The 27,955-nt window shown below is 45.3% G+C and overlaps 2 protein-coding genes across 4 annotated transcripts in view; one reads left to right on the plus strand and one right to left on the minus strand.

Annotated features, from left to right (window-relative positions):
• ZDHHC7 (zDHHC palmitoyltransferase 7) overlaps positions 1-6,738 on the minus strand; it is a 41,159-nt gene extending 34,421 nt beyond the window's left edge. For all 3 annotated transcript variants that reach the window (XM_075008309.1, XM_075008308.1, XM_075008307.1), the window contains exon 1: positions 6,599-6,738. The gene's annotated coding sequence lies outside the window, so the exon portion shown is untranslated. The remainder of the gene's footprint in view (positions 1-6,598) is intronic.
• A 12,694-nt stretch (positions 6,739-19,432) lies between these two features.
• Positions 19,433-27,955, plus strand: part of LOC142020552 (rifampicin phosphotransferase-like) — an 81,946-nt gene continuing 73,423 nt past the window's right edge. Inside the window, exons 1-3 of the mRNA XM_075008512.1 lie at positions 19,433-19,874; positions 19,963-20,334; positions 27,671-27,805. Of these exons, the coding sequence (XP_074864613.1) occupies positions 20,056-20,334; positions 27,671-27,805 (414 nt within the window). The 5' untranslated portion in view covers positions 19,433-19,874; positions 19,963-20,055. The remainder of the gene's footprint in view (positions 19,875-19,962; positions 20,335-27,670; positions 27,806-27,955) is intronic.

Genomic DNA, 27,955 nt, shown 5'->3' on the forward strand with positions numbered 1-27,955 from the left:
AAGCAAGGCTATGCAACTTTTTAATTCAACAGAAACACTCTGACAGGCCCATTTGTAAAGCCATATTACAATTAACTTAAAGGCTACCTGAGTCTTAAAACAAGTTACCCATGAAGCACAGGACTGGTGAAACTGACAACAGCCTTCTAGCTAACAAAGCAACAGATTAAACTTTGACCTTTCATAGTCAAAGTGATGAAGCAAATCATACTTCAAGGAACATGGCACTGCATACAATTCCATCCAAGGTATGGACAGCAGCTAGCAACTGTCCGACACCGACAAAACTCACCTTTGCAATGGCAGAAACGTTTGATCATCATGCTGTGAGATGAAGCTCGGGCATCACACAGAATCTCTGTGCAGACAGGTTAAGTTATCAAGACAGAATCAGTGTCCATGTTAGTAGAAGGAAAAGTCACTTTTCATTATATCTTTCTAAGATCTAGAAAAGGCCCTTTGTTTAAAAAATATCAGCCCTGGCTTGCTCTAGCTGCACCTGATTCATCTATTACTGAATATTTACACCATGTACCCAATACTCAAGGTCACACTATAACAACCTAAGCAAAAACAAAATAACTTAGTTTTCAGAACATGAATTGTGAAAAGGACTGTCTTCCCGCTCTCCATGTGACCCTTATATAAATGCTCATCTCTGAGATCAAGAGGTGAATTTTAGTGAGTGTATATTTACCTAGTAAAATTTAGAGAATTAGTCTGAAGTCCCTTATTATTTCAGGCTTCTTATAACCACTTTGTATTATTTCCTTCTACAGCACGTATATGCATTTGAGTAAGGAAATATCAGAACTTTCCCCTTTTATCTCTAAAAAGCAAGTTCTTCCCCACTCCCCAACCTTCCAAAAAAAAAAAAAAAGGCACATAAATGTCACTTCTAAAGCTGATTTAGGAACAGCTGAAATAGCTATTTTCAAGAACACTAAAGTCTTCATCACATGATTACATGCTTTTACATTGTTAACCCCCTAAAAATTGCCAAAACATAACTCAAAGGATTTTGAACAATTATACAAAATGAAGACGGGATTATCAAAGCATACATAGTAACAATTCCATTATCCAGCACACAGTTAACCAAAAAACTCAAGCAGCATAACTGATATTTCCCAATACAAAACTAGGACTGCCAGGCATGTTGTGCAATTGCATATTCTGCACTCCACTTTTATGCAAAAAAAGGAACAGGACCAGTAAGCAAACTGAAATCAAGGATTTAGGAACAGGATCAGTAAGCAAACTGAAATCAAGGATTTATTTGAAAAAAAAAAAAAAGGAGCTTCCAGGGTGTCACAGGGTCATTACAGATTCAGGCTAATCTCCTATACCTTCTACATCTACAACAACATTAATAATGATGACCCTGAAGCACTGCAAGATCCTGATGTTTCTTCTAAATCAAAGATTAAATTATGTTCAATACAGTTTTAGTAATATCTGTATTTTTCGTGATGCAACACAGAGTCAAGACTGATGACTGTAAACCAACTTTATGGGACCATGGCAAACTTGGCTACATCCATGATAAGTGAACATCTGGCTAACTAATACCATGCCAGAGCACGGATGGTGACAGACTAGAGAGAGTGCTGGACCAGAGAGGTTTGACCTGTATTCTAATTCTCTAAAACTGGTATTTCACTGGAAAATTATAACTATTGGTTACCAGAACATTCCGTTTCCTGCACCCTCCATTTCCCCAACATTCCCAACAGACCATTTACTGTAGAAATTCTTATACATCTACAAATGTCATTGATCAGCAACAAAACTGACAACTCTACAATACAAAATTAGCCTTAAATTTATTTGACTGTCTACATCATATTGTTTTCCCTGAAATGATTCAATGAAGTCTGTTAAGACCTTGACATGGCACATTAGTCTGCCCAAGCAAAGGTGTGAATTCTAATGAAAACTGGTGTGTCAGATATTACCTGCTCTGTGTGGACTCTAACATGCAACAGGGGACTTTTACTGTGTTGAAAGTAGCGTAGTTTCATTTCTTACTACATTAAGAAGCACCCTGGAACTTTTACTGAATGTCAGCAGGGCCCACACAGGCAATTTAGTGCATGACAGATTGGTGTGCATTAGAATTTACACCACTCCTGGTTCACACGACCACATTATGTAGACAAGCTTTAACTTATCTTCCACACTGCAACCTGAACTGGAATAAAAGGGCTCTGGCCAGCAGGGATGTGGGGTTTCTACTGAGTACACTGACACCTATTCCACAAAACACAACCTCAAAACAAATATCAAAAGCAGCCCAGAAGTTGACTGGTGGAAGTTAGGGCAGTCCCCAGTCTGCTTTCACATATACCAAAGATTCAGGTATGCACTGGCCTGGACAAAAATAGAGAAAGTACAAAGGTGTCAGATTATGCAGGAATAGTTTAAGAAGTAGGGAGTCTCATAGCCTCCCTACCCCAGTTTCTTTTCCTCTTACCTCCCCTCCGAGGAAAATTCATTGTGCACTCTTATTGCTACATGTACTGGCGAAACACACAGTCCCAAGTTGAGTTTTCACAGTCTGTACTTGCCTTGGTAACCTTTAGATGTAATTGTACATTATCAACATCTCATGTCCTAGCATTTCCTCTTCACAATACATACACAAAGCCCTGCCCACGTCTCTGTCAACTGCTGAGTATCAGCCAGCCTATCCATTCTCAGAAATACTGATTAATCTCCCTTCTGGCCTCTCACCACTTTTCCGTTCTCTGCAAATGCTACTGATAGACATCTTCCTTTACCACTGGTCAGACCATGTCATCCACGCCTCCGTATGTCCCCTTTTTATCCTCCCATACAGCGAAGAGTCCTCAAAAAATCTTTCATTTCTCTCTGCTTCTATTTCTCCCTACTCCCTTTTTCTCCTTCCAACCCTCTCTTAGGCCCAGATCCAAAAGTTTTTAGGTTACTCAGTTTTACTGATTTCATTAAAAGTTAGGAGCCCAAATACCTTTGGTGCACCCAGTGTCCTTTCCAATCTCTCTGCTACATAACTTTTACCATGATACCCCATCTTTGGTCAAGTACTCTTCTCCTTTTATTCCCACCTTAAATTACTTCAGGCGATCTTTCCTTCCTCCTTACCAATAGTCTCCCCACTAAGATGGTATACCAAATTTCCCTTGTTTTACTAAACTAACTTATTTGGAACATAATGGATATTAATGTACTAAACAGAGGATTGTTTAAAAACTTATCAGCTAACCACAGTTCTGCACAAACCCCCTTAACTGCTACTGAAGTCAGTGGAAGTTGAGGGAGCTCAGCACACAGTAGGATTACACCTTTAAGTTCTTTTAAACTGTGAAGTTGTTTCCACAAAGAAAGAGTAAAATGTGGCTGTGCTGTAAAATCATCAGTACAATAGGGAAAAACACATTGTACTAATAATGAAAATATTTTCAATTTAGAAATTACAAATATACTGATACTGACAGCAGTAACGTTCTCAACATGGTATTCTTTCTCCTGCTTCTGAACCTGGAACAGTCTATCCTTACAAAAAATACTAAACAATGAAATTCACTATCAAGGAAACCTATTATTTACTAATACAGTTATATGGATTGTTTTCTAGTAAAACAATTTTTCTAAGATTACCATTATATGTTCACAAGGTTGTTGTCAGCTCTCATTTTCTTACCGAGATGTAATCATTTATTATCATCCTAAATATAATGTTGTTTCATTGGGCCTATCGACTCCTACATCCTTTCAGAATTCAGATTTGCCAGTGTTAAATCCTCCAATAGATATTAACTAGAAGATCTGATGTACTCACTACCTGTACTCAAAATCAACATGAGATTTGGATTGGCTGAAACTCTTGAAATTCCTGACTTGTAGCAGTCTAGGTTTAAGACATAGGACCCAGTTCTCCACTACCTTCCACCTATTATAGCAAATTGACACCTGTGTAAACTGTGCACAAAGCGGGTGTAGTACACTACCTTTCTGATTTGGTAGCACTTGACACAGTACTAAAAGTGCTAGCCAAGGCATAAGGCATCAGAGAAACAAACACAACTGATAATCAACTGAAACAAATAGGCAGTTCACATTGCTAGCAAAATTTCCATCTACTCTGCCTCAGCTGGGGCAGAAGAGATGGAAAACCCAAGCTACAGTCATCCTCCACAGGCTCTCAATCACAGCAGGGATCTGGTGGAGGGGGTAGCAGATTTGCCTCTGCATAGATCCACCAATCAGTGATAGCGGTTCAAGTTGTTGGTTACGTTAGAAAGGAAAGCGCAGCTAGCTAGAAGCGTTTACCCCAAAAGAACAAAGCACAGACTACATCAATGGGCTGCACTGGTGGTAGATTTTAAGCCTTAAGAATGTTCAGATCTCTGGGATTCTTTTCCCTTCAGATTCAGGCCTAATTTACTCTGTTCCCATCCCAGAGTGCTAGAAACTTTAAAAAGTCAGTTCTGCAGCAATGGCCAGGATAGATTTTCCTCTTGCCCCTAATGAGCTGATATGCAAAAATTATAATTTAGGATCTTGACACATCAGCTCTATCTTCACAAGTTTACCAGTTTAAGCTAAACATTTACCATTGTTTGAATGTGGTTTGTCATATTACATTCATTGACTGTACTTTGTAAGACGACACTGGCAACATGCTTTTCTGACCATTAATATGTTCCATCAGCGATCTTTCCTTTCAGAACTGAACAAGACTCAAAAATTGAAGTTCACCTATTTTCACAAGCAGATCAAATTAGTCCATTTTCAGTATTAATCTAAAATACTGTGACAAGTGTTATTAAAAAAAAAATCAAACATTCTGTCTTCAGAACCTGCGAGATACGCAAAATCTGCTGATGCTTTTCCATGCTTCACCTGCATCTCAGTTTCTGAAGCGCTGTGCTAGACTATTGATTTATTCCCCATGGGAATAAGTTAATGACCTCATAAACCACAGTAAGAACTACGTGATTCGCATACACATGGCACAAAGTATTTGATATCAAGTCAAAAATGAGCAAGTTAGAGAGAAAGAATCACAAGACAATTTGACGCATGCTTCTTCAACAAAGGACTGTCAGCTTCCAAACTCTAGTCTAAAGGGATTTTACATCAGTTTCTCTAGTCATAAAAGTCACCAAGTTGCAATGTTTTTCTATAAATCTGAGATGATCTTCTAAGTCTGTTATAAATGCACACAATCCAACTAACTCTAATAGCATTACATAAGTGTTTGAGAGATCAGAACATATGTTTATATATTCATATCTCCAGAGAACCATAGAAAAGTGGTGAAGTCACAATTCGGAGTCTAAATACCATAGTACAGTGTAACCTACCAAGTGTACAATAAGCAGGGTAAGCCCAGGAGTTATCTGGTGTTACAGTGTAGTTCACCTCACGATTGTATTGTACTCTTGAACTTGAAAGCCATGAATTCATTCTCTCTATTTGTGTGCTCTCAATTCAATCTCCCCATGTTATGTGTTCTTTGCCTCCCAGATGGAAACAGAAATGTATCTTCATTTAAGCAGCTAGCTCTTCGTGAACAACTGGAAGCACTGTCCAAAACAGTCCAAGATAGCCTAGAACTGACTGTGTGGTGTATCAAGGAATTACAACCTCTTCACCTACTTTAGCACTAGTGCATTGCATAAAAGAGTTTTCAGACCTCTATGACTTACAAAGTTGCCATTTTTAGTAACTGCAATGCTAGATGTTTACTTGAAGTCCTTTTATTTTCCAATTTAGATTGCAGCACCAACAGATTAAAAGTCTCAGAAACCAATTTCTTATTCAATGTCTGCAGAAACTGAAAACATAATTGGTTTTATCCACCAGACTGAACAAGCTAGAGAGGAGCAAATCCCAGCTCTGACCCACGCACACTTTGTTCACTGATAATTGGATTTGGGGGAAATGGGATTCTTTTTCTTTGAGGGAGGTTGGAGGGGAATGGAGAGAAGAGTTGGCTATGCCTGACATGTTATTGACTAGATCCTGCTCTCTTCCAATCTGACCCTCTGAACCAATGAAATGCAGACACTGCCCTAAACTAGGCTATGTGGTGGGAACAAGCCAGGGACAAGCCACGGCCCAGCATTTTCTCACAACTGGGGGAGTAACAGTAAAGCCCTGGCCAGCAACTTACAGGTGCAAGCTAGGAGCCCAGGAAATTAGAACAAAAAAATGAATGGAAAGACAACATAAGGAAACGGGGGGGAGGGTCAGCTGAATGGGGGAGAAGCAGCAAGAGACAAGCTACGGGGCGGGGGCACAGCACAGCAGGCTGGGGACGAGGGGAGGGGTTGGGGAAAAAGAAGAAAGGAGACCCAAGGGCACAAATAAAAAATGGGAACTGGTGGGAGCAAAGGAAGCCTGACAGGTGGGGAGGGGCGGAGAACACAGCACGGAAGACACCGGAGAAGGGGCCGGGTGTGCAGGACCCAAGACGGGGGGCTGGGCGAGCAGACAAGAGAGGAGCAGAGGGGCGGGAAAGAGAAGCGGCGCCAGGCGGGGGAGGGACGGAAGCTGGGAGGGTCCATACGGAGTCCCCTGGCGTATACCCCGCCAGTCCCGCACTTACCGCAGCCGGCCCCTCAGTGCCGGGGGCCCGGTGGCTCAGAGGGCGGCTCGGGGCCGGACCCCCCAGTCCTGCAGGCCCAGGGCGACGCAGGCCGGGGCCGAACCCATGACGGCGGGCGCCCAAAGCTCTGGGGCGGCGACAGCTCGGAGCTGCAGCACTGAAGGCGCAGTGGGTCCCGGAAACGAGCCGAGAGGGCGCGGCCCCGCTCCGGAAGCGAGACTCCCTGCATTGCGCAGGCGCATGAGCCGCGGCGCTCACGGGAAGGCTCATGCGCACTATGGCGGGCTCCCAGCGCCGTCTAGAAAGTGCACGTGCATCTCCACCTGGCGGTGGAGCATATGACCTGGGCAAAGGGTCTGCGGTGCGCATGCGCCCTAGCTGCATAGGCTTAGGCAGTGGGTGTAGATAAGGAACATAGAGAAAGCCATGCTAGTTTATATACTATTAAAACAAAAAAGCAGTCAAGTAGCACTTTAAAGACTAACAAAATAGTTTATTAGGTGAGCTTTTGTGGGACAGACCCACTTCTTGAGACCATAGCTGTACAGACTCAACAGTTAGGGCACAGAGAACCAAAAATAGTAATCAAGGTTGACAAATCAGAAAAAAAATTATCAAGGTGAGCAAATCAGAGAGTAGAGGGGCAGTGGGCGGGTGGAGTCAAGAATTAGATTAAGCCAAGTATGCAAAATAGCCCCTATAATGGCCCAGAAAATTCCTATCCTGGTTCAAACGACAAGTTAATGTGTTGAATTTGAATATAAAAGAGAACAACAGGAAGTCTCATGCATCTGACGAAGCGTGTATTTGCCCACGAAAGCTTATGTTCCAAAACATCTGTTGGTCTATAAGGTGCAACAAGACTTCTTGTTCTCGAAACTACAGACTAACACGGCTACCTCTCTGATACTTGTCAATATAAAAGAGAGTTCAGCAGCCTCTCTTTCCAGACTTGTGAAAATTCCTTTTCAGTAAGAGGCAAACGTTTAAGTCATTAACAGAATGGCCCACTCCATTAAAATGCTGGCTGATAGTTTTGTGGATCAGGAGTGTTTTTAAGTCTGTTTTGTGCCCATTAACTTTTGTCTAAGAGAGTTCGAAGTCTGTCCAATATACAAAGCATCTGAGCATTGTTCGCACATGATGGCATATATGATGTTTGTTGAGGAACATGAGAATGTCTGTGATGCTGTGAATAAGCTGGTTAGGTCCAGTGATGGTATCTCCAGAACAGATACGTGGAAAAAGCTGGCAGTAGGCTTTGTTGCAAGGAAAAGTTCCAGGACCAGTGTTCCTGCGGTATAGACCGTGGTTGTGTGCGAGAATCCTCATGAGTTTGGGAGGTAGTCTGTAGGAGAGAACAGGCCTGTCACCTAGGGCCTTCTGGAGTGTGGCATCCTGATTAAGGATAGGTTGTAGATCTTTAATAATGTGTTGCAGTGGTTTGAGTTGGGGGCTGAGGTAATGACCAGTGGTGTTCTGTTATTGGCTTTTATGGGCCTATCTTGGAGCAGCTGCTCTCTGGGTATTCGTCTGGCCCTGTCAATTTGCTTTTTTATTTCTCCTAGTAGGTAATTCAGGTTTATGAACATTTGGTAGAGATCTTGTAGTTTTCAGTCTCTGTCAGTAGGATCAGAGCAAATGCGATTCTACCTAAGGGCTTGACTGTAAACAATGGATCTACTTATGTGTGCAGGATGGAAGCTAGAAGCGTGTAGGTAAGTATAGCGATCAATGGGTTTCCAGTAGAGTGTGGTACCAATCAGGCCATCCTTGATTTGCACTGTAGTGTCCAGCAAATGTATCTCTCACGTGGAGTAATTGAGGCAGAAGTTGATGGTGGGGTGTGGATTGTTAAAGTCTCTGTGGAATTCTTCTAGAGTCTCTATATCATGGGTCCAAATCATAAAGATGTCATCAATGTATCTTAAGTAGAGGAGGGGTAATAGGGGACGAGAGCTGAGAAATTGTTGTTCCAGGTCAGCCATGAATATATTAGCATATTGTGGGGCCATGCGGGTGCCCATAGCAGTTCCACTAATCTGGAGGTATAAATTGTCACCAAATTGGAAATAATTGTGAGTGAGAACAAAGTTACAGAGGTCAAACACCAGATTGGCTGTGGTGACATCAGGGATGGTATTCCTGATCGCTTGTAATCCGTATTCTTGTGGAATATTAGTGTGCAGAGCCTCTACATCCATGGTGGCAAGGATGGTGTTGTCAGGACCTTTTCCAATGTTTTGTAATTTCCTCAGGAAGTCAGTGGTATCTCGGACATAGCTGGGAGTGTTGGTGGCATAGGGTTTGAGGAGGGAGTCCACATAACTGGATAGTCCGGTGGTAAGGGTGGCAAGACCCAAAATGATAGGGTGTCTGGGGTTCCCAGGTTTGTGGATTTTGGGAAGTAAATAGAATAATCCAGGTTGGGGCTTAGATGGTGTGTCTGAGTGAATAAGGTCCCAAGTAGCAGCAGGGAGTTCCTTCAGTAGTTGTAATTTCTTTTGAAATTCCAAAGTGGGATCAGAGGACAGGGGCCTGTAAAAAGTGGTGTTGGACAGTTGTCTGGCTGCCTCCTGTTCGTAGTCTGACTTATTCATGATGATAACAGCACGCCCTTTGTCAGCTGGTTTGATTATAATGTCTCGGTTATTTTTGAGACTCTGGACAGCATAGTGTTCAGCATAGTTGAGATTGTGTCTCATTTGGCATTGTTTGCATATAATGTCAGTCTGGGCATGGTTGCAGAAGCATTGTAAGTCGAAATCCAGACTTTTGCTACGACCGTCAGGGGGAGTCCACATAGAGTTCTTCTTCTTTTGGTGTTGGTGGGGGGGTCAAGAGAGTCAGACCGTTTTTCACAGGTGTGTTGGAAGAATTCCTTAAGAAGGAGGCAGCAAAAGAAAGCTTCAGGGTCACCACAAAATTGTACTAAGTTCGTAGAGGAAGTAGGGCAGAAGGAAAGACCCCGGGATAAAAGAGACTCTTCTGCTGGGCTGAGTTGGTGGCTGGAAAGGTTAACAATATTGTTAGTTGAGCTGTCGTTATTGTAGTTCTAGTATCCTGAGGTATGAAGTAATGTAGAAAATTTATTCTCTTTTCTTTTTTGTGGGAAGTGGAAGTGCGTTTTATAAATTTCTTGTCTAGTACAAGTAAAGCCTCGTTCTGTGGGGTCTTGCGTGGATGCCTGACTGTTGATGAGAGTTTCAAGTGCAGAGAGTTCATTTTTAATCATCTTTTGTTTATTGTAAAGGATTTTGATGGAGTAGTTCCTCAGCTTCTTAAAGAGCGTGTTGCATATGTGCACTGTAGTCGGTGTAGTACGTTGATTGTAATGGGTTTTTCATTGTCAGTCCCCTGGGTACAATGTCCATTTTCTTGCATTTGGAGAGAAAGATGATGTCTGTCTGGATCTGGGCAAGTTTTTAACTCTCTTAGACAAAGAGTTAATGGGCACACAACAGACATAAAAACACTCCTGATCCACAAACCTGTCAGCCAGCATTTTAATGGAGTGGGCCATTCTGTTAATTACTTAAAAGTTTGTGTCTTACTGAAGAGGAATTTTCACAACAGTCTGGAAACAGAGGCTGCTGAACTCTCTTTTATATTCAAATTCGACACATTAACATGTGGTTTGAACCAGGATAGGAATTTTCTGGGTCATTATAGGGGCTCTTTTGCGTATTTGGCTTAATTTAATTCTTGACTACCCCCGCCCCCACTCCTCTACTCTCTGATTTGCTCACCTTGATAATTTTTTTCTGATTTGTCAACCTTGATTACTTAAATACTGAGTCTGTCCTGCTATGGCTATGATCTGAAGAAGTGGGTCTGTCCCACGAAAGCTCACCTAATAAATTATTTTGTTAGTCTTTAAAGTGCTACTTTACTGCTTTTTTGTTTTGATTATGGCGTAAGTTTCTGTCAGGTGCAGCTCTCTTCCTCAGCTACATGGAAAGAAACAATAAGTGGCAGTAAGGATGCACAGATGGGAGATGGGCCTCAGGAATCTCCACCGCATGCATCAGACAAAGTGGGTCTTTGCCCATGAAACCTTTTCTCCAAAAAGCTGTTAGTCTATAAGGTGCCCTAGGCCTTCTTGTGGTGGGAGGGATAGCTCAGTGCATTGGCCTGCTAAACCTAGGGATGTGTGTTCAGTCCTTGAGGGGCTATTTAGGGATGTGGGGCAAACAGATTAAAAAAAAAGTCTTTGAGAGACCATGATAGCTGAGTGCAGGTGACTGGACTCAATAACCTTTCAGGGTGCCTTCCAATTCTATCAGATAGGTAGGTATATCCCTGCTTTTTTTTTGCAGATACAGACTAACACAGCTACCTCACTCAGAGATGGGAGTGTTACATCAGAGCTAATTCAATTTGGGGGCTACAGCTAAGAAGGTGGTAATACCTAAGGTGCAAAATTACTTATTGTAATGAGCAAGCCATTCCCAGTCGCTATTCCAACACGTTCTGATGGTGTCATGTTTGCATATGAATTCCAGCTCTGTAGTCTCATGCTGCAGTCTGTTTATAAGTTTTTTTTTTTCTTGAGAATGACGAAGCAGGTCTTTGCCCACAAAAGCTGACACTCCAAAATATCTGTTAGTCTATGAAGTGCCACAGGACTTCTTGTTTTTGAAGATACAGACTAACACGGCTACCTCTCTGATAACTTTCAAGTCTGTAACTGTTTGTGTAGGGAGGTTACAATATTCTCCCACTCGTTTTTATGTGTTACCGTTCTTAATATCTGATTTGTGTCCATTTATCTGTTGTGTAGAGACAGTCCGGTTTTTCCAATGTACATGGCAGAGGAGTGTTGCTGGTACATGATGCCATATTTCAGATTAGCAGATGTGTAAGTGGACATATGAAGACCAGTGGGAGAACACCTGGGGAATGGAACCAGTCCCTGCAACAAACCCCTTGGCAATTCTATCCACATATCCCTGAAATAGAAAATGATTTATTCTAATGAGAAAGTGATTTTCTGCCCATATTCAGATCCATTCTGATGGTGGAAAATCAATTCCAGCTCAGCAGTTTACACAGAGCTGCACTAGAATATTGGTTCTCAAGCTGGAAGTTGTGAAGGGTTGATACGGGATCATGCCCTTCCTTTTTTGTGGGATGTATGGACTTATCAAGAATTTGCCACTCTTAGGTGAACTGGCTCATACCATCATAGCAGGTCCTCACATGTTCCAGAACCTATGCTGCTTACCAAAAGAAATAATCAATAAACTAGAACCTCAGAATTACACACACCTGGGGAATGGAGGTCATTCATAACTATGAAAAAATGTTTGCAATTCCAAACACAAACCTTATGGCCATTCTTTCAAAAGTTTACAACTGAATGTTAACTTAATATAGCTTCAAAACGATACCACGCAGAAGAAAAATGCTGCTTTTAATCATCTTAATTTAAATGAAACAAGCACAGAAACAATTTCCTTGTCATATTTTTAAAAAAAATTAACAAACAAAATTGGAGGAGAATGAAGACAATATTGGTCTGAATCATAGTGGTCTCAGCACACCAGCAGCTTAACAGTATCAAGATTTTTGTAGGTCTCATGGAAAAGGAAAGATTCAAGGAGGACTTTGAGGAAGGATAAAGAATTCTGATTAGGTGGAGACTTATGGGAAGCTCCTCCAAAGCATACTGTGCAGCAGGGGAGAAAGTACAATGGTGCTTGTTTGAAAATGTAACAAGCTGGATGGAGGCTGTCACCATGGGACAATCAAAATTGTAATATGAAAGTGTGGTATTAAAAGAACTACTTTCAGAATACTGGTCTTACTAATGTGGTAACCTGCACCCATCAGGCATGGTTTGGAAGTTTAGAGGATAGTCCAATCATTCAGGCTGTTAGCATATGTACTATTATCAGGGGCAAGAATAAGCATGCAGGTGGTGCTAGCAGGCAGCAACGCACAACTTTCTTGTTATTCCTGTTCCGAGTATGTCAGACTCATCCACTGGCCTTTACCCTAGTGGATCTCTGTACCAGAGGGTGTGCCAGCCTGCCATTTTGAAAGCCACATCACTTTATTAGCTAACTTTATAAAATAGAAACTATTCATGTGTGCATTCTCCAATTCCACCCAAATAATCCCAGTGCCAGTAGCCTTTTACTGGCATGCAACCTTACATACAACAAACCAGCATGCCTGTACTTGCTAGATAGAAGTTCAGTACAGACAGTTGTTTTATTTCAAGTATCAGAGAGGTAGCCGTGTTAGTCTGTAGCTTCAAGAACACCAAAAAGTCTTGTGGCACCTTATAGACTAACAGATATTTTGGAGCATAAGCTTTCGTGGGCAAAGACCTGCTTCATCCGATGAAGCAGGTTTTTGCCCACAAAAGCTTATGCTCCAAAATATCTGTTAGTCTATAAGGTGCCGCAAGACTTTTTGGTGTTTCATTTCAGTTTTTCTAAAGGGATTTAAGTCCTGCACACCATTTCCTTATGGTAGTTCATTATTTTCCATTTGATATTATGATAGATGCTTGCAAATTGTATTTATAAATAAGATTCATAATTGGAAAACTGGTCTTTTGCACCTCAAAGCATTTAAATGTGTAAGCAGCTGGACTGTGAAACATTGGAAATACATCACAGGTCATGTACTCTTTTTTTCAGCATGTGTTTTTTTGTTTGTTGCATGAATGCCATCTAGTGGGACTTTGAAAGGAACAGCACAAAGCAATGTTTCTGCATGGCTACACTAGAAAGTTTAGCTTTAACTATACTGGTACACAAATAACAAGCAGTCCTGTAACACCTTAAAGACGAAGAAATTTATTAGGTAATGAGCTTTTGTGGGTACAACCCACTTTTTAATCCTATACTGATGTAGGTAAAGTGGCAATAAGTAAATAAATAAATAAATAAATAACAGTTACTGAATGTAGATACAGTTATCAGTATATAAGTGGTTATACTGCCATAGTTTATTTCAGTTCAGGAAGTTAAATAAGCTGTATCAGTATATAGCATCTATTTTATGTTTTTATCTTTAACTCTTTTTATAACTGTCTATACACTAGGGCTTGTATCAATATCAGATCACTCCTCTGACAGACATAGTAATATTGATATAACTTTTTTTTAGTTTAGACCAAATCTTTATTATTGTGCATTAGCAATTTAAAAGCATGGGTACAAATAATCACTGTATGTTGAGTCCTATATTCCACTATAAAGGGGCCATTAAGATGATAGCTCTACCCTATGGAGACCCGCCTGAGTAACAGCTTCATGTCCCATCTCTGCAGAAGCCACTAACACAGGTTTATTAGGATGGGTGACAAAGTGACTCATCGATGTGCAAGACTGTGCCCAGGAGGCGTGTTGCAGTGTTTAGTTTCTTGCAGTTCTCTTGCTACCAAGGCCACTTAGTGCTTTCCTTTTTCCTTATGACTTGGCTCTTTTGGCCTCACTCCTTTTCTAAACGAGGATTTTCAATGAGAGATCCCAGGCCCTTACACTAGATTGCCAGTGTTGGTCAAGATTCAGATAATCCTGCTGGCCCCTTGTGTTTGAGGTCTTCCAGCAAAGCTGTGGGTTCCAACTCAGGGAACCTTGTAGCAAGTGGTTAAATTAGACCTCTTGCTTCTTCTGTAGGTTATTTCCTACTTCAGCTCACTTTCTCCGAAAGGGGCTTATATTCTTAGCAGGGGCCTGTCCTGAATCTCAGCCCTTAGTTGTAGTCCTCAAAGTAGCAAAGGACAAACAACTAAATTAATAGGAATGAAGAGTGACTCCACTTCTCTGTACCACCTGGATTCTCCAGCTACCGTCCCACCACTCTGTGTTCATAGTCAGAGTAGTTGGGCTTTCTGCTATTTTCCTTTGTGGGACCTGCAGGTGAGAGGTTTATCTGTCTCTTTGACTGAGCCCTTCTGTGCTGACCTTCTCTCTTTTTAAGACTTATCCTCCAAGACTCTGTGAAGGTGGCACTGTCTAGGCCAAAAGCTGCTTCTTACCCCCTTCGTTCTTGCTGCTGGATTTATATACCCTTTCACAAGATTGCATTAGCTGGCTGGGAATTGGGACAGCCCTTTCCTCCTGAGCAAAGGTAGAAATGTGGCATGGAACCACAGCACAGTGGTGAAATAGGCCATATTTTCATCAGACGAATAGAGTCCTGCCCCATAATTAGGACTCCACATACACGTCTCAGCCACCACTGGCTTAAGTTTTGCAAAGTCAAAAATCCAGCTACTGAGACTTTATAAGAGACACAACAATGCATGGCTCTTCTCCCCTATTTCTGTACAAAGATGAGAAATACAATAGGTCACCATGCACAGAACTAGTAGTGGCCGAAAGTGTTCCCAGGTTTATTAGAAAAATTACACTGTGACGTGGTTTGGGCCTGCAGCAACCTTGCCTCCTGTCCCCCTCACATTCTTTGAAAATTCCTCTAGAGGCTTTCTTATGGCTCATATTACTGCTGGTTGGGGGTGGTTTGTTATCATAACTAGTCCAAAACAATTCAAAGTCCCAAAATGAACTCCATCACAACACAGGAGTTCATACTCAGCTCTGGCACCTTCTGCACATCTCAGAGCTCCTCTTCAGTCCCAGTCTGTTCTCAATGGCTAAACTATTTTGGCTAGCATATAAATATAGACCATATTACTAGCATGCATTATCTGTACCATATATATGTTAGTATGCCTCAAGCACTAGTACCCTTAAGTACAAACATTGAGAGACAGCTTAAACTGGTCTAGACTAAAATCCCCTTAATTTTTACCAAGTATTCCATAACTACTTGCATTTGGTATAAGTAGATAAGAAATGTGCCAAAAAATCAAGATTCAGGGTCATAGTTCAGGTGGCACAGGAGAAGGGGCATTACCTCCCCAAACTGTAAGCTTCAGGCAGGTATAGAATTTGCCACCATCCATACCATCCACCCCCAGCCCCATTGGCCTGGGTACCACTGATCTCCCAAATACAGAAGTCAAGCTATGCCTATGCATTCATTTTATGTCTTAACACTAGTAACTTCATGGACCAGGACCTGGAATGCTACTATCCATGACAAATATAAGAAGGGACAGAACAAGCTGGGGGAAGCAGAACGTATCAATAGATTAGATTTGTATGGAATATGCAAATGCATGAACAAGTACAGAAATGTGTACAGTAAACCCTCGAGTTACAGGGGGGTTGTGTTCCTGCAACCCCCACATAACTCAAATTTTCACACAAGTCAGGTGGAGATGGGAACCAGGTGGCCGCTTGGTTCCCAGCTTCACTGCACTTGCAGACCTGGAAACTGACCAGCCTACTAGGGCTGGTCAGTTTCCTGGCTGTTTCTCCCCACTTTCTTCCAGCAGGGAGGCTGTCAGGCTGACAGCCATGTGGCTTGGAGAAGGCTGGGAGAAAGGGCTTCAGAGCAGCGCTAAATTGTGCTTAACTCACATTAAAGGGAGTTTTGTAGAACTTGAAGCTGCATATGTTGAGGGTTTACTGTAACTTGTAAACTTATATAAATACCGCCCCGCTGAAATGTGTAAGTGGGAGATGCACACCTTCTGCAAAAGGTGGTTATAACCTCACTACAGAGGACTGCTTTTCAGGGATTTGTATCATATAGATTAGGGGTCAGCAACCCCCCAGCACAGGTGTCAAGCGTGGCATGTGGGCCAGTTTTCATCAGCATACGAGGCAGGAGCTCAGTCTTACTCTTCCTCCTGCATGCAGCCGGTTCTTATTCAAAGTCATGCCACCTGTGGATTAATAAAAGACCAACTAATGCTACCAACCACCACCTAAATAGTAAAGCTCTGCACCTTAATTTATTTATTAATGGAGCAGTTGTAAATTGGATTATTGTTGACTTTAAATAGTATCACCAGATCTCAACTGTACATGCAGGTCAAAAGGTCAAATTTCAGCACTTTGCCTCCGAAAAGTTGCAGATCCGTGCTATGGGACTTTTCCCTGACCTTGTAGCTCATTAGTAAACCTGACTGACATTGGTTTGGCCTGTACAACCAGAAACCTGACTGGTCACATGACTATCATTTTTCCCAAGGAGGAAGGATTGGCTGAACCCCACCTCCCCTTAAAGACTCTGCTGCCTTGGGACAGTGAAAAAACACTAGAGAAATTCTGCTCCACTTCCAAATGACACATTGACAAGCACCAATAAGTCCTGGATCCATAGCATTATGTATCACAAGGCATGACAGTACTAAAACTAAAATTTCCATTTAACTGCCAGAAAAGCTCTTTGTCTGAAGTCCAGGCAGGCCCTCAGAGAAGCCTGGAATTCCCCTTCTAAATTCCTGGATATGTCTGCATCTCCTTTCTGGGAATTGCACCAGACTTGCAAAAATTCCTTCAGAAAAAACAAACTGTTCTGACACTGTTGTCAAGCGTCTGGGAACAAAGTCCCTATTAGATAAACCTTTCAAACAGCCTCACAGGGGAGATGAATAAAATGAACTGTGAAATACCGCTTGAAAATTGTGCCTCTGGTAGGTGCCCTCCCGATGGACCTGGAGTTCAGGAAAAGTTCATGACCATAATGGACTAGTGCAGCGGTGTCCAAAAGGAAGACACCCAATCACCACATGTGCCCCTGGCCCTGCAGCCAGATACCCTACCTCCCTACTCCCAGGGACTCACTGGAGCTGCCGGTGGAGCGACCCAGCCCCAAACTGCGGATCCCCGAGAGCCGGTGTGGTGGCTCAGACGGTGGCTCTGGGACCTCGTGTGGCAGCTGCTCAGGTGCCAAGTGGTGGCGGTGGCTCAGGAGCTTGGGTGCCACATGGCTGGCTAGGGGGCCACGTGGTGGGGTGGCCTTTTGAGCGCTGGGCTGTGCGGCTTGAGGCTGGGTGGCTCCCGTGGCTCGGCACCTGAGGACCAGCCACGTGGTGCCCGAGCTCCCTAGCTGCTGCTACCGTGTGGTGTCCAGAAAGCCATCGTGTGAGCCCCTGAGCTGCCATGCTGCTGCCCAAGCCACTGCACCAGCCTGCTGACCCACATTTGCTACAATATACTTCCCCGTTCATCACATGTGGTGTTAGGATTGGGACTGGTTAGTAGCCCCAGGCCTAGAATCCAGGTGGATGGTGACCAATGTTCCTTGTAAGCCAGGACTATTGACGGGGGTCGGGGCGGGGGGAAGGGGCAGTTGCCCTGGGGCTGAGCAATTCAAAGGGGCCAGGAACTCTCAGATGCTGTTACTGCAGCTGCTGTAGCCCCAGGTCCTTTAAATCACCGCTGGAATGCCACGTTGTGAGCTGCTTTGAGGGATTCTGGGTGGAGGAAGGAGCCTGCTGCACCCTGTGCATACTGCAGGGGTGGCTGCCCCAGCCCCGTCCCTTCTGCCCAAGGCCCTGTCCCTTTTGGGAGCACAGAGCTGCCCCTCCTCTCCTTGGCCAGGGGCCTGCCCAGGCTGTCATCTCCTCTCTTGTAAGCTGAACATTTGGGTGGCCAGATGCTCAGGTGCTGCCCAGCTGATTAGCACAGTGCCCACAGCCAGCACCAGGTGTTTCTGCTGGTCGTGCACATCTGCACATGCCTCACTGCAGATAAAATTTATTCTGCACATGGATGGAAGAAATTAGTGGGGACATTGATGGTGACCTCAACCTGGGTTTAGGCTTCAGGCCATTTTGTGAACATGGCAGCAGTTTAGGAAAGGAACCTATTGGTGGCAATAAATTACGTTTATATGTGGGGCTGGTGAATGACCCCTCCAGCCAGGGCTATAGAATCACAGAATCATAGGGCTGGAATAGACCTCAAGAGGTCTCCAAGACCATCCCCATGCTTCAAGCAGGATCAACCCCAACTAAGTAGGGTGACCATCCATCCTATATTAGGCGGGACAGTCCCGTATTTGGGCCGCTGAAAAGTCCTGTATTTGGGCCATCCCTCCGCTGACCTTTTCTGCCAGCAGTGGGAGTCACTTCCCTGAGCCTCGGGGAAGCAGGGGGAGTGTGGGCAGCTGCAGCATCCCTGATGCTTCCCCAGGGCTCCAGGGGAGGGCTGGCGGCTGCTGCTTCCCTGGGGAGCTCCGGTGGCTACAGCATCCTTACTGGCTCCCTGGGGGCTTGGTGGAGGCAGGAGGAGCCAACCCTCCCCCGCATATCTCCCTGTCCCCTATTTGGGACAGGGAGATATGGTCACCCTATAACTAATACATCCCAGCCAGGACTTTGTCAAGCTGGGACTTAAAAACCTCTAGGGATGGAGATTCCACAACCTCCTGAAGCAACGCATTCCAGTGCTTCACCACCCTCCTGCTGAAGTAGTTTTTGCTGATATGCAACCTACACCTCCCCCTCTGTAACTTCAGACGATTGCTCCTTGTTCTGCCCTCTGACACCACGGAGAACACTATGATTCAGGCTGGACAGTGGCCTCGAGCTAGGGCTAAGGCTGGGGCCGGCAGATGGCCCCAGGCGGTGACTGGAGACCAAAGGCCATCCTAGGCTAGACTGAATGTTGAGATGCCCTCGTTTATACCAGCTCCTGAACATTTGGAAGGGGAGAGGAGGAGGCATAAAGGAGACACAAACTTCAGGCACAGTCAAAAAGAAAGAGAAACAGGCAGGAGCCCAGTGGGATTTATGCCGAGCCTAAAAGCTCCCAAGAGTGAGCTGGGAAGAGCTGCGGGGACTTCTTAGTAGTGTGAGAAGTGGTAGAGGGACGTTGTGAGCTAGGATTTGGGAGGCGGGGCTGGAGGACACAGCTCAGCCTGTGTGAGCAAGGGAAGGAGGAAGGTCTGTCTCCCGTGGCAAGGTGTGGGAAGAGGGTGAAGGGCAGCCCGCGGCTGGGTGTCTGCGATAGATTGTGCCTCTGATAGGTGCCGGGAAGGGGGCTGAAGGGCGGGGCGTGGATGTGTGTGGATCACGCGCTGTGTGTGTGTGTAGCCAGGGGCTGGATCCTGCCGTGAAGTGGTGCGTGGGCATCGCGCAGCGGTGTGTACCCAGGGGCTGGATCCCACAGTAAAGTGGTGTGTGCGTGTGTGTGTCGTGCAGCGGGGAGTGTGTGTGTAGCCAGGGGCTGGATCCTGCCGTGAAGTGTGTGTGTGTGCGTGTGTGAGCGCGCTTGTGTGTATCGCGCAGCGGGGAGTGTGTGTGTAGCCAGGGGCTGGATCCTGCCGGGAAGTGGTGTGTGCGCGCGCGCTTGTGTGTATCGGACAGCGGGGAGTGTGTGTGTAGCCAGGGGCTGGGTCCTGCCGGGAGGTGGTGTGTGTGCGTGTGCAGCCAGGGGCTGGATCCTGCCGGGAAGTGGTGTGTGCGCGTGTGTGCGCGCGCGCTTGTGTGTATCGGGCAGCGGGGGGTGTGTGTGTAGCCAGGGGCTGGATCCTGCCGGGAGGTGGTGTGTGTGTGCGCGCTTGTGTGTATCGCGCAGCGGGAGTGTGTGTGTAGCCGGGGGCTGGTTCGTGCGCCCCCCAAGCGGCCCGGGAAGATGCCCGATGTCCTCAGCCTGCTGCTGGCCGTCCCGTGCCTGCTCCTGGCATGGCGGCTGTTCCGCAGCCAGCCCTGTCCTGCCGGGCCGGGGGGCAGCCGCGGCCTCTACTCGGTGCCGGGGCGCGGCTTCCAGCTGAAGAAATGGGCCATGCGGTGGCTCCTGACCCTCGAGTTCCGCCGGCGCCGGCGGGCTCTGGCCTCGGCTGCAGCGGGCGGGCGGCCCCGCCGTGGGGCGGAGGAGCAGGAGCGGCTGCAGGAACTGGTCTGCGACGCCCATGTGAGTGATTCCCAGAGCTCGTCTCTTCCCCGGCTCCCCCACCCGCCTGCCAGGGCAGGGACCCGGCCCCAATCCGGGGAGCAGGGAGCCGCCAGGGGCTGGGAGCAGCGCACCCACCCTCCTCCCTGCCGAGGCAGACGGCTGGAGCCGCGATACCTTGGGGTGTAAGCAAGTGGGGCAGAGCCTTAGCTGGTGGGCTCCAGGAAGGCATCTGTGATTCACACCAAGCGGGCACAGGGCAAAGAAACCCGCTAGTTGTGGCCACCCCGTGCAACCACATGTGGAGTCCCCCACCTCGGTCTCCTTCCCCAGCCTTTCACCTGCTTGGCTTCCTTGGGGTGTAAATTCCTTCCATCAGAGAGGCAAGTATCCATGTGTTGGTGCAGCGGGCTCCCCATCTCAGCTGGGGCTCCCCTAAGCTACTGGGATACGGATAAGAAGCACTAGGAGACCCATGTGCAGGAACTGAAACCAGAGTCTCATCACCCTGATTTACAAGGGACAGTAACTTATTTCACGGTCTTTTATTACCTATGTCCCTGCCTTTATGATTCCATTCCATTGCATTGGATGAAGTGGATTTGACCCACAAAAGCTAGGGTTACCATATTTCAACTTTCATAGAAAGTATTAATGTACTAGTATATTTCAGGGGTCAGCGCCCCCGAGCATGGGTGCCAAGAGTGGCACACGAGCCAGTTTTCATCTGCACATGAGGTGGAAGCTCAGCCCTGCCCCTCCTCCCCCATGCAGCCAGGAGCTTGCTCAAACCATGCTGCTGGTAGATTAACAAAAGACCAGCTAATGCTACCAGCCACCACCTAAAAGGTAAAGCTCTGCATCGTCATTTATTTATGAATGAAGCTGTTGTAAGTATGACTGTTAGTGACTTTGAAAAGTATTACCAGCACTTGGAATGCACATAGATGTCAAAAGGCCAAATTTCAGCACTGAGCCTCAGAAAGGTTGCTGACCCAGATATATACCATAACACATTAATACAATGTGAGCTGGTAGATACTGATACAGATACACTCCATCTCAGGAGGGTCCTCTTTTTTGAAAGTTCAAATATGGAAACCCTAATGAAAGTTTATGCCCACATAAATCTGTTAGTTTCTAAGGTGCTGCAGGACTCCTCATTTTTAGAACTAGGCATGTCTGTACTTACTAGAAGAACGATATGCTGGTGGTTGATCTTCCGGGGTTCAATTTAGCACACCTAGTGGGGCCACACTAAATCAAATGATCAGGGTGCTGCTGTTGACCCTGCAGTCATGGGACCATGGCAAAAATTGATTTAAGCTGTGCTGACTACAGCTACACAATTTTCATAGCAGGAGTTACGTATCTTAAAATGATTTTTTCCCCCAGTGGAGTTATGGCCTCATTATAACACTGCCAGCTCCAGAAGGTGGCAGTGAGAAAGTCTTGGCTAAAGATATTAGGCCAAATCTTCATCTGATGTAAACAGGCATCGCTTCATGAAGCCAAGTTGATTTACACCAGCTGACAATTTGACCCGCTGTCCTTTTTTTGAGAAACTTTTAACAATTTGTGACATTTTCAAAAGGCTTTGAGGAATGCAGACTTTCCTCGCTTTTTTTTCCCAAGTAATTACATGTTGTTGTGTGTGGTCTTTATTTTAAGTAAAAGTCTACTTTTAATGCTGGTTGTTTGAGTTATTGGCATACAAAGCCATTTATAGAAATTGTAAGAAGTGCATCTTAAAGTACAGCTTGAAGAATCTTTTGTAGTTTTCCCATTCCAGTTTTGTGAAACCCATTTTTATGAGAGAAATCCCCTTCCAAAACTGCAGTAGTTTTATGTCCAGACAACATGGTCTAAAATGTGGTTCAACTATGCCTTTCACTTCTCGCCCAGTTTTACCTTTTTTCCTCTTTGGACTGAGAGCAGTGCAGCTACCAGAGAAGTTCAGTAATGGTCCTGAAACTCTCTCTCCAAATATTTGTTTTAGAGTCCAGTGCATTTTCTGTTGCTCAGCATAGGCCCCAGTTATCAAATTTGGTTACCTCAGATAAGGCACAAACATGGCTATTTAGGTGCATAGATGGACACTTAGTCACCCGATGTAAGTATTTTTGAGTACATTTGCACAGGCAAACTGAAAAAGTTTTGCAAGTCATGAATTCCATCTGCTGCTTGGTTCAGAGGTGGGAATGTATCAAAATGCACATGGAAGCGAGAAGCACAGAAGCATGTGTAAACCTGATTTTTGAAATTGCATCTGGTGTGTGGTGGGGGGATGGGTTGCACAATATGCACATTTGTACAGATGAATTTGAAAAGCTGAGTCTCAGCCCATAATGTGAGCATCAACTTTTGATATTTGAACCCTTAACTAGCTGGTTAGAATGTGACTGGATTTTGTGGAAATCAAATTCTAGCTTCCCTGCGAATCTGAATATTTTGCATATAACTGGTGAGGTACTATTTTGACTTGACTCCAAGTTATTAAGTGAAGCATGAGTTTTGGAACTCCTTGGGTGTCTCTACACTAGGAACTAACTTCGAAGTTAAGTACTGCTTCGAAGTGAACAGCAGAGAGTCTACACACATTTTTTCCCTTACTTCAAAGTTAACTTGGAAGTAGGGAGCCCAGCTTTGAAATTCTTACTCCATTCCTGGAAATGGAGTAGTACCCTACTTTGAATTTAAACTTCAAAGTAGTGTGTGTGTAGACACTCAACTTCGAAGTTGTTTACAGCGCAACTTCAAAGTTATTTTTGTAATGTAGACACAGCCCTTCATACTAGAGTTTGCGACCAATACCAGTGCTATTTGACAACATTTCAGATGTAGACTGGGTTGGGACTCAAAATGCTGGCATAGGCATGGTAAAACACATGAGGCACAAGACAGCCCGTGAGTAGGGTTCTACAATCGTACAAGTCATGAATAATTATTTTGACTTGAAATGGCTCAAAAGTAATCAAAGTATTTCATTTTGATGTTTCCAAAACAAAAATTTCCCAGCATTTTCGTTTTGCTAAAAGCTTTAAAAACTTGTCTTGTTTTTTTCCTGTGGCTTGAGACACAGGAAAATGCCAAAACTGAAAAGATTTTGTGAGTCATAAATTCCATCTGCTGGCTGGTTTTAGGTGACTACTCCTCATTCCTCTGGCTGCATCCAGTGAAAGGTACAAGTGCCAAGTTGCTAAGAGGCAGGCCAGCTAATTGGGACAGGCAATGTCCTTTATAAAACAATGGTATGCTCACATCTTAATACTGCATACAGATGTGATCTCCTCACCTAAAAATATGTATTTTGGCATTAGGAAAGGTTCAGAAAAGGGGCACTGAAATGATGAGGGGTTTGGAATGAGTCCCATATGAGGAGGGGTTAAAGAGACTAGGACTTTACAGTTTAGAAAAGAGAAGACTAAGGGTGGATGTGATAGAGGTATATAAAATCATGAGCAGTGTGGAGAGGGTGAATAAAGAAAAGTTATTTACTTGTTCCCATAATATATATAAGAACAAGAGGACACCAAATTAAATTAATTGGTAGCAGGTTTAAAACTGCACACAGTCAACCTGTGGAACTCCTTGCCAGAGGAGGCTGTGAAGGCTAGGACTGTAACAGAGTTCAAAGAAGAGCTAGATAAATTCATGGAGGTTAGGTCCATAAAATACTATTAGCCAGCAGGTAGGAATGGTATGCCTGGCTTCTGTTTGTCAGAGGCTGGAGATGGGTGGCAGGAGACAAGTCGCTTGATCATTGTATTCAGTCCATCCCCTCTGGGGCACCTAGCACTGGCCACTGTCGGCAAACAGGATACTGGGCGAGATGGACCTTTGGTCTGACCCAGTAATGGCCATTCTTATCCCTAAAGAGGGTAATTGCTTCAGGGCCTGGCAATTCAAAAAGGGCCTGGGGTTCCTGGTTGTCATGACTACTGCAGGCAGAGTTGAAGTATTGCTGTGGGGGAGGTTAGCCCTCCTGTCCCACCCCTTTTCCCTGGGGTCCTGGCTCTTCCAGGAATGGAGAGTTGGGTTTCACACTACATTGCATGGAGGCCTGGCAATTCTGTCACCCCTGCCCTTGCTTAGAGGGAGTTGATGCAACAAGATTGTGAGATGGAAGTGATTAATGTTAAACAGGCAAATTTTGTTGCTGAGGTCTGATGCTCTCCCTGTAGGGTTCTGGTCAAGCACCCTCCTTAAATCCATTTCTTCCAGAGGAAAATGTGACACCAGTCACACTATAGCCTCACAACGCCCTTGCGCAAGGTAGAGTGGCCCTGCTCCTTGCCCTGCCCCTCCCGGAAAGGATGGAACCTCAGGCCAGCTCTCAGCACCGCCCAGCCCTCAGCACACCCTCCCTCACAGCTGCACAGATCACACCGCGTGGTGTTCTAGCAGTTATTTAAAGGGCTCGGTGAGCTCTGCTCACCATCACTACCACAGTAACTATGGCAGTAGCCAGGAGCTCAGGCTTTTCTGTTTTTGTGGGCCCCAAGGAATTTGCTATGTCCCACCCCTTGTTGGCAGGCCTGAATGGGACTCTTTGGCTATGTCTACACGTGAAGCCTACATCGAAGTAGCTTATTTCGATGTAGCAACATCAAAATAGGCTATTTCGATGAATAACGTCTACACGTCCTCCAGGGCTGGCAACGTCGATGTTCAACTTCGACGTTGTGCAGCACCACATCGAAATAGGCGCTGCGAGGGTACGTCTACACGCCAAAGTAGCACACATCGAAATAAGGGTGCCAGGCACAGCTGCAGACAGGGTCACAGGGCGGACTCAACAGCAAGCCGCTCCCTTAAAGGGCCCCTCCCAGACACAGTTGCACTAAACAGCACAAGATCCACAGAGCCGACAACTGGTTGCAGACCCTGTGCCTGCAGCATGGATCCTCAGCTGCAGCAGCAGCAGCCAGAAGCCCTGGGCTAAGGGCTGCTGCCCACGGTGACCATAGAGCCCCGCAGGGGCTGGAGAGAGAGCGTCTCTCAACCCCTCAGCTGATGGCCGCCATGGCGGACCCCACTATTTCGAAGTTGCGGGACGCGCAATGACTACACGGTCCCTACTTCGACGTTGAACGTCGAAGTAGGGCGCTATCCCCATCTCCTGATGAGGATAGCGACTTCGACGTCTCGCCGCCTAACGTCGAAGTTAACTTCGAAATAACGCCTGACGCGTGTAGCTGTGACGGGCGCTATTTCGAAGTTAGTGCCGCTACTTCGAAGTAGTGTGCACGTGTAGACACGGCTTTTATTTCAAAACTAGCACCCTGCTTGATTTAGGGCAGTATCAGGCTTTTTCTAACTGGCTACTGTGTTTTTCCATCATATTTTCCTTTGCCTACAAATTCCTCTCATTTACTCTCCAGCCTTCCTGCATTTCTTTTCTTCATCGGTTTTAGCTATTGTTTCTCAACTTCCAGGCTAGCAAACAGGAAAAAATAATCAAGATCTAATTAGAAAATAAATGGAGCCATTGCATAATCAGTTGTTAAAGTAATTGCTGTGGAATGCAGAGATTATTTTCTATTTCTTAAAGAGACATTTAGTCATACAAATATGAAAAGAGGAAAAATCAGTATTGGCTGATTAAAAATAGCAGATGAGGAACTGTGAGGTCTGGGTTCTCTTCCTGGGTCACCTATTGACCAAGTATGACCTTGGGCATCTCTCTTAACTTCTTGGTAGGCCTGTATAGAATAGAAATGAGAACATTTACCTATTTTCCTGGGGTAGTGTGAGGCTTAATATAATACACTAGAAGATTTACCTGGTATTGCGTGGGTCTGTAACTCAAATAATTGCTGTTATACTTCATTTCAGTCATTGCGATGGGGTGGGGCTGGAAAAGAGTGGTTTAGTATTCAGGCTGCCCCAGGGAGTGAGGAGAGTGCTTGCCTTCCCTCACTGCAGCAGCTTGGAGGAAGATGAAAAATGCCTCTCCATGGCTGCTGCAGCTGCAGTGGGCACAGCTGGGGGAGAGCTGCATGTCCACTACCTGGGGGACAGACAGACAGACAGACACACAAAAGCTGTGTCTACACGTGCATGCTACTTCGAAGTAGCGGCACTAACTTCGAAATAGCGCCCGTCGTGGCTACACGCGTCGGGCGCTATTTCGAAGTTAACTTCGACGTTAGGCGGCGAGACGTCGAAGTCGCTAACCTCATGAGGGGATCGGAATAGCGCCCTACTTCGACGTTCAACGTCGAAGTAGGGACCGTGTAGACGATCCGCATCCCGCAACGTCGAAATTGTGGGGTCCTCTATGGCAGCCATCAGCTGGGGGGTTGAGAGACGCTGTCTCTCCAGCCCGTGCGGGGCTCTATGGTCACCGTGTGCAGCAGCCCTTAGCCCAGGGCTTCTGGCTGCTGCTGCTGCAGCAGGGGATTCATGCTGCATGCACAGGGTCTGCAACTCGTTGTCGGCTCTGTGGATCTTGTGGTGTTTAGTGCAAGTGTGTCTGGGAGGGGCCCTTTAAGGGAGTAGCTGGCTGTTGAGTCCGCCCTGTGACCCTGTCTGCAGCTGTGCCTGGCACCCTTATTTCGATGTGTGCTACTGTGGCGTGTAGACGTTCCCTCGCTGCGCCTATTTCGATGTGGTGCTGCGCAACGTCGAAGTTGAACATCGACGTTGCCAGCCCTGGAGGACGTGTAGACGTTATTCATCGAAATAGCCTATTTCGATGTCGCCACATCGAAATAGGCTACTTCGATGTAGGCTTCACGTGTGGACGTAGCCAAAGAGTCAAACTTTCTCAGATATATAACAGATAGCTGTGCCTTTCCCTACCCTTTCCCTCTGCTGCCCCAGTGGGGTTACAGCTGTCCTTGTCCCTAGCTCTGGTCCATTGCTGCCTCCTTTGGGGTCATTATATAGTATAACCATCCCTTCTAGCAGAACCCTCTCTTTCTATTTTAAGGGAAACAGTAGCATTCTAGGCACATCCCACTGTCCTGACATAACCAAACCCTTACCTTACTTTAATTTATGAGAAGAGGAAGTTGCATACCAAATTTACTGTTTTGGAGGAGTGCTTGAACCCTCACAGACCAACTCGCTCAAATATATGGTAGATTGTTATTTGTAAATTGCTTTGTGATGCCTGGTTGGAAGGGAATTGGTATGTAGGGATTGCAGGTGCTGACTAAATGCATTCTCTGGCTGAAGTCCCCTTGAGTCATTCTACAAAGAACTCACACTAGGAGAAAAAGGACATTCTAGACCCTTTGAGAAGAGAGGAAACTTAGCTGGCCTGTTGACTTTTGACACTCATCTCACTTCCCATGTTCTTCTTGTTCTCTCAGTACTTAAACATTTCTGTTTGTTTACCTTTCTGAAGGCTCTGGATTCAGTTTACTTCACTGGGTTTACTGAAACCAACCAGACTTTTGTGATCACTCGCCTTGGAAGACGTCCAAATGGGCTGTGTGAAATGTGGCTCTTCCTCCGAGTGGACGGAATTGGAGAATTTGAAGTAAGTGGTGGGGGAGAGGAAAGTAGTTGGCTGGAGTTTTGGAATAACATTCCAGGGTGAAGTTTGTCAGCCCTTTGGAATTTAACTTTGCGGTGTGGCCCCAACATTCGTATTCTGTTTATCAATGGTCATACCTAATGATCAACCCAG

This window comes from Carettochelys insculpta, chromosome 14, assembly GCF_033958435.1.
Source record: "Carettochelys insculpta isolate YL-2023 chromosome 14, ASM3395843v1, whole genome shotgun sequence".
Taxonomy (NCBI): Eukaryota; Metazoa; Chordata; order Testudines; family Carettochelyidae; genus Carettochelys; species Carettochelys insculpta.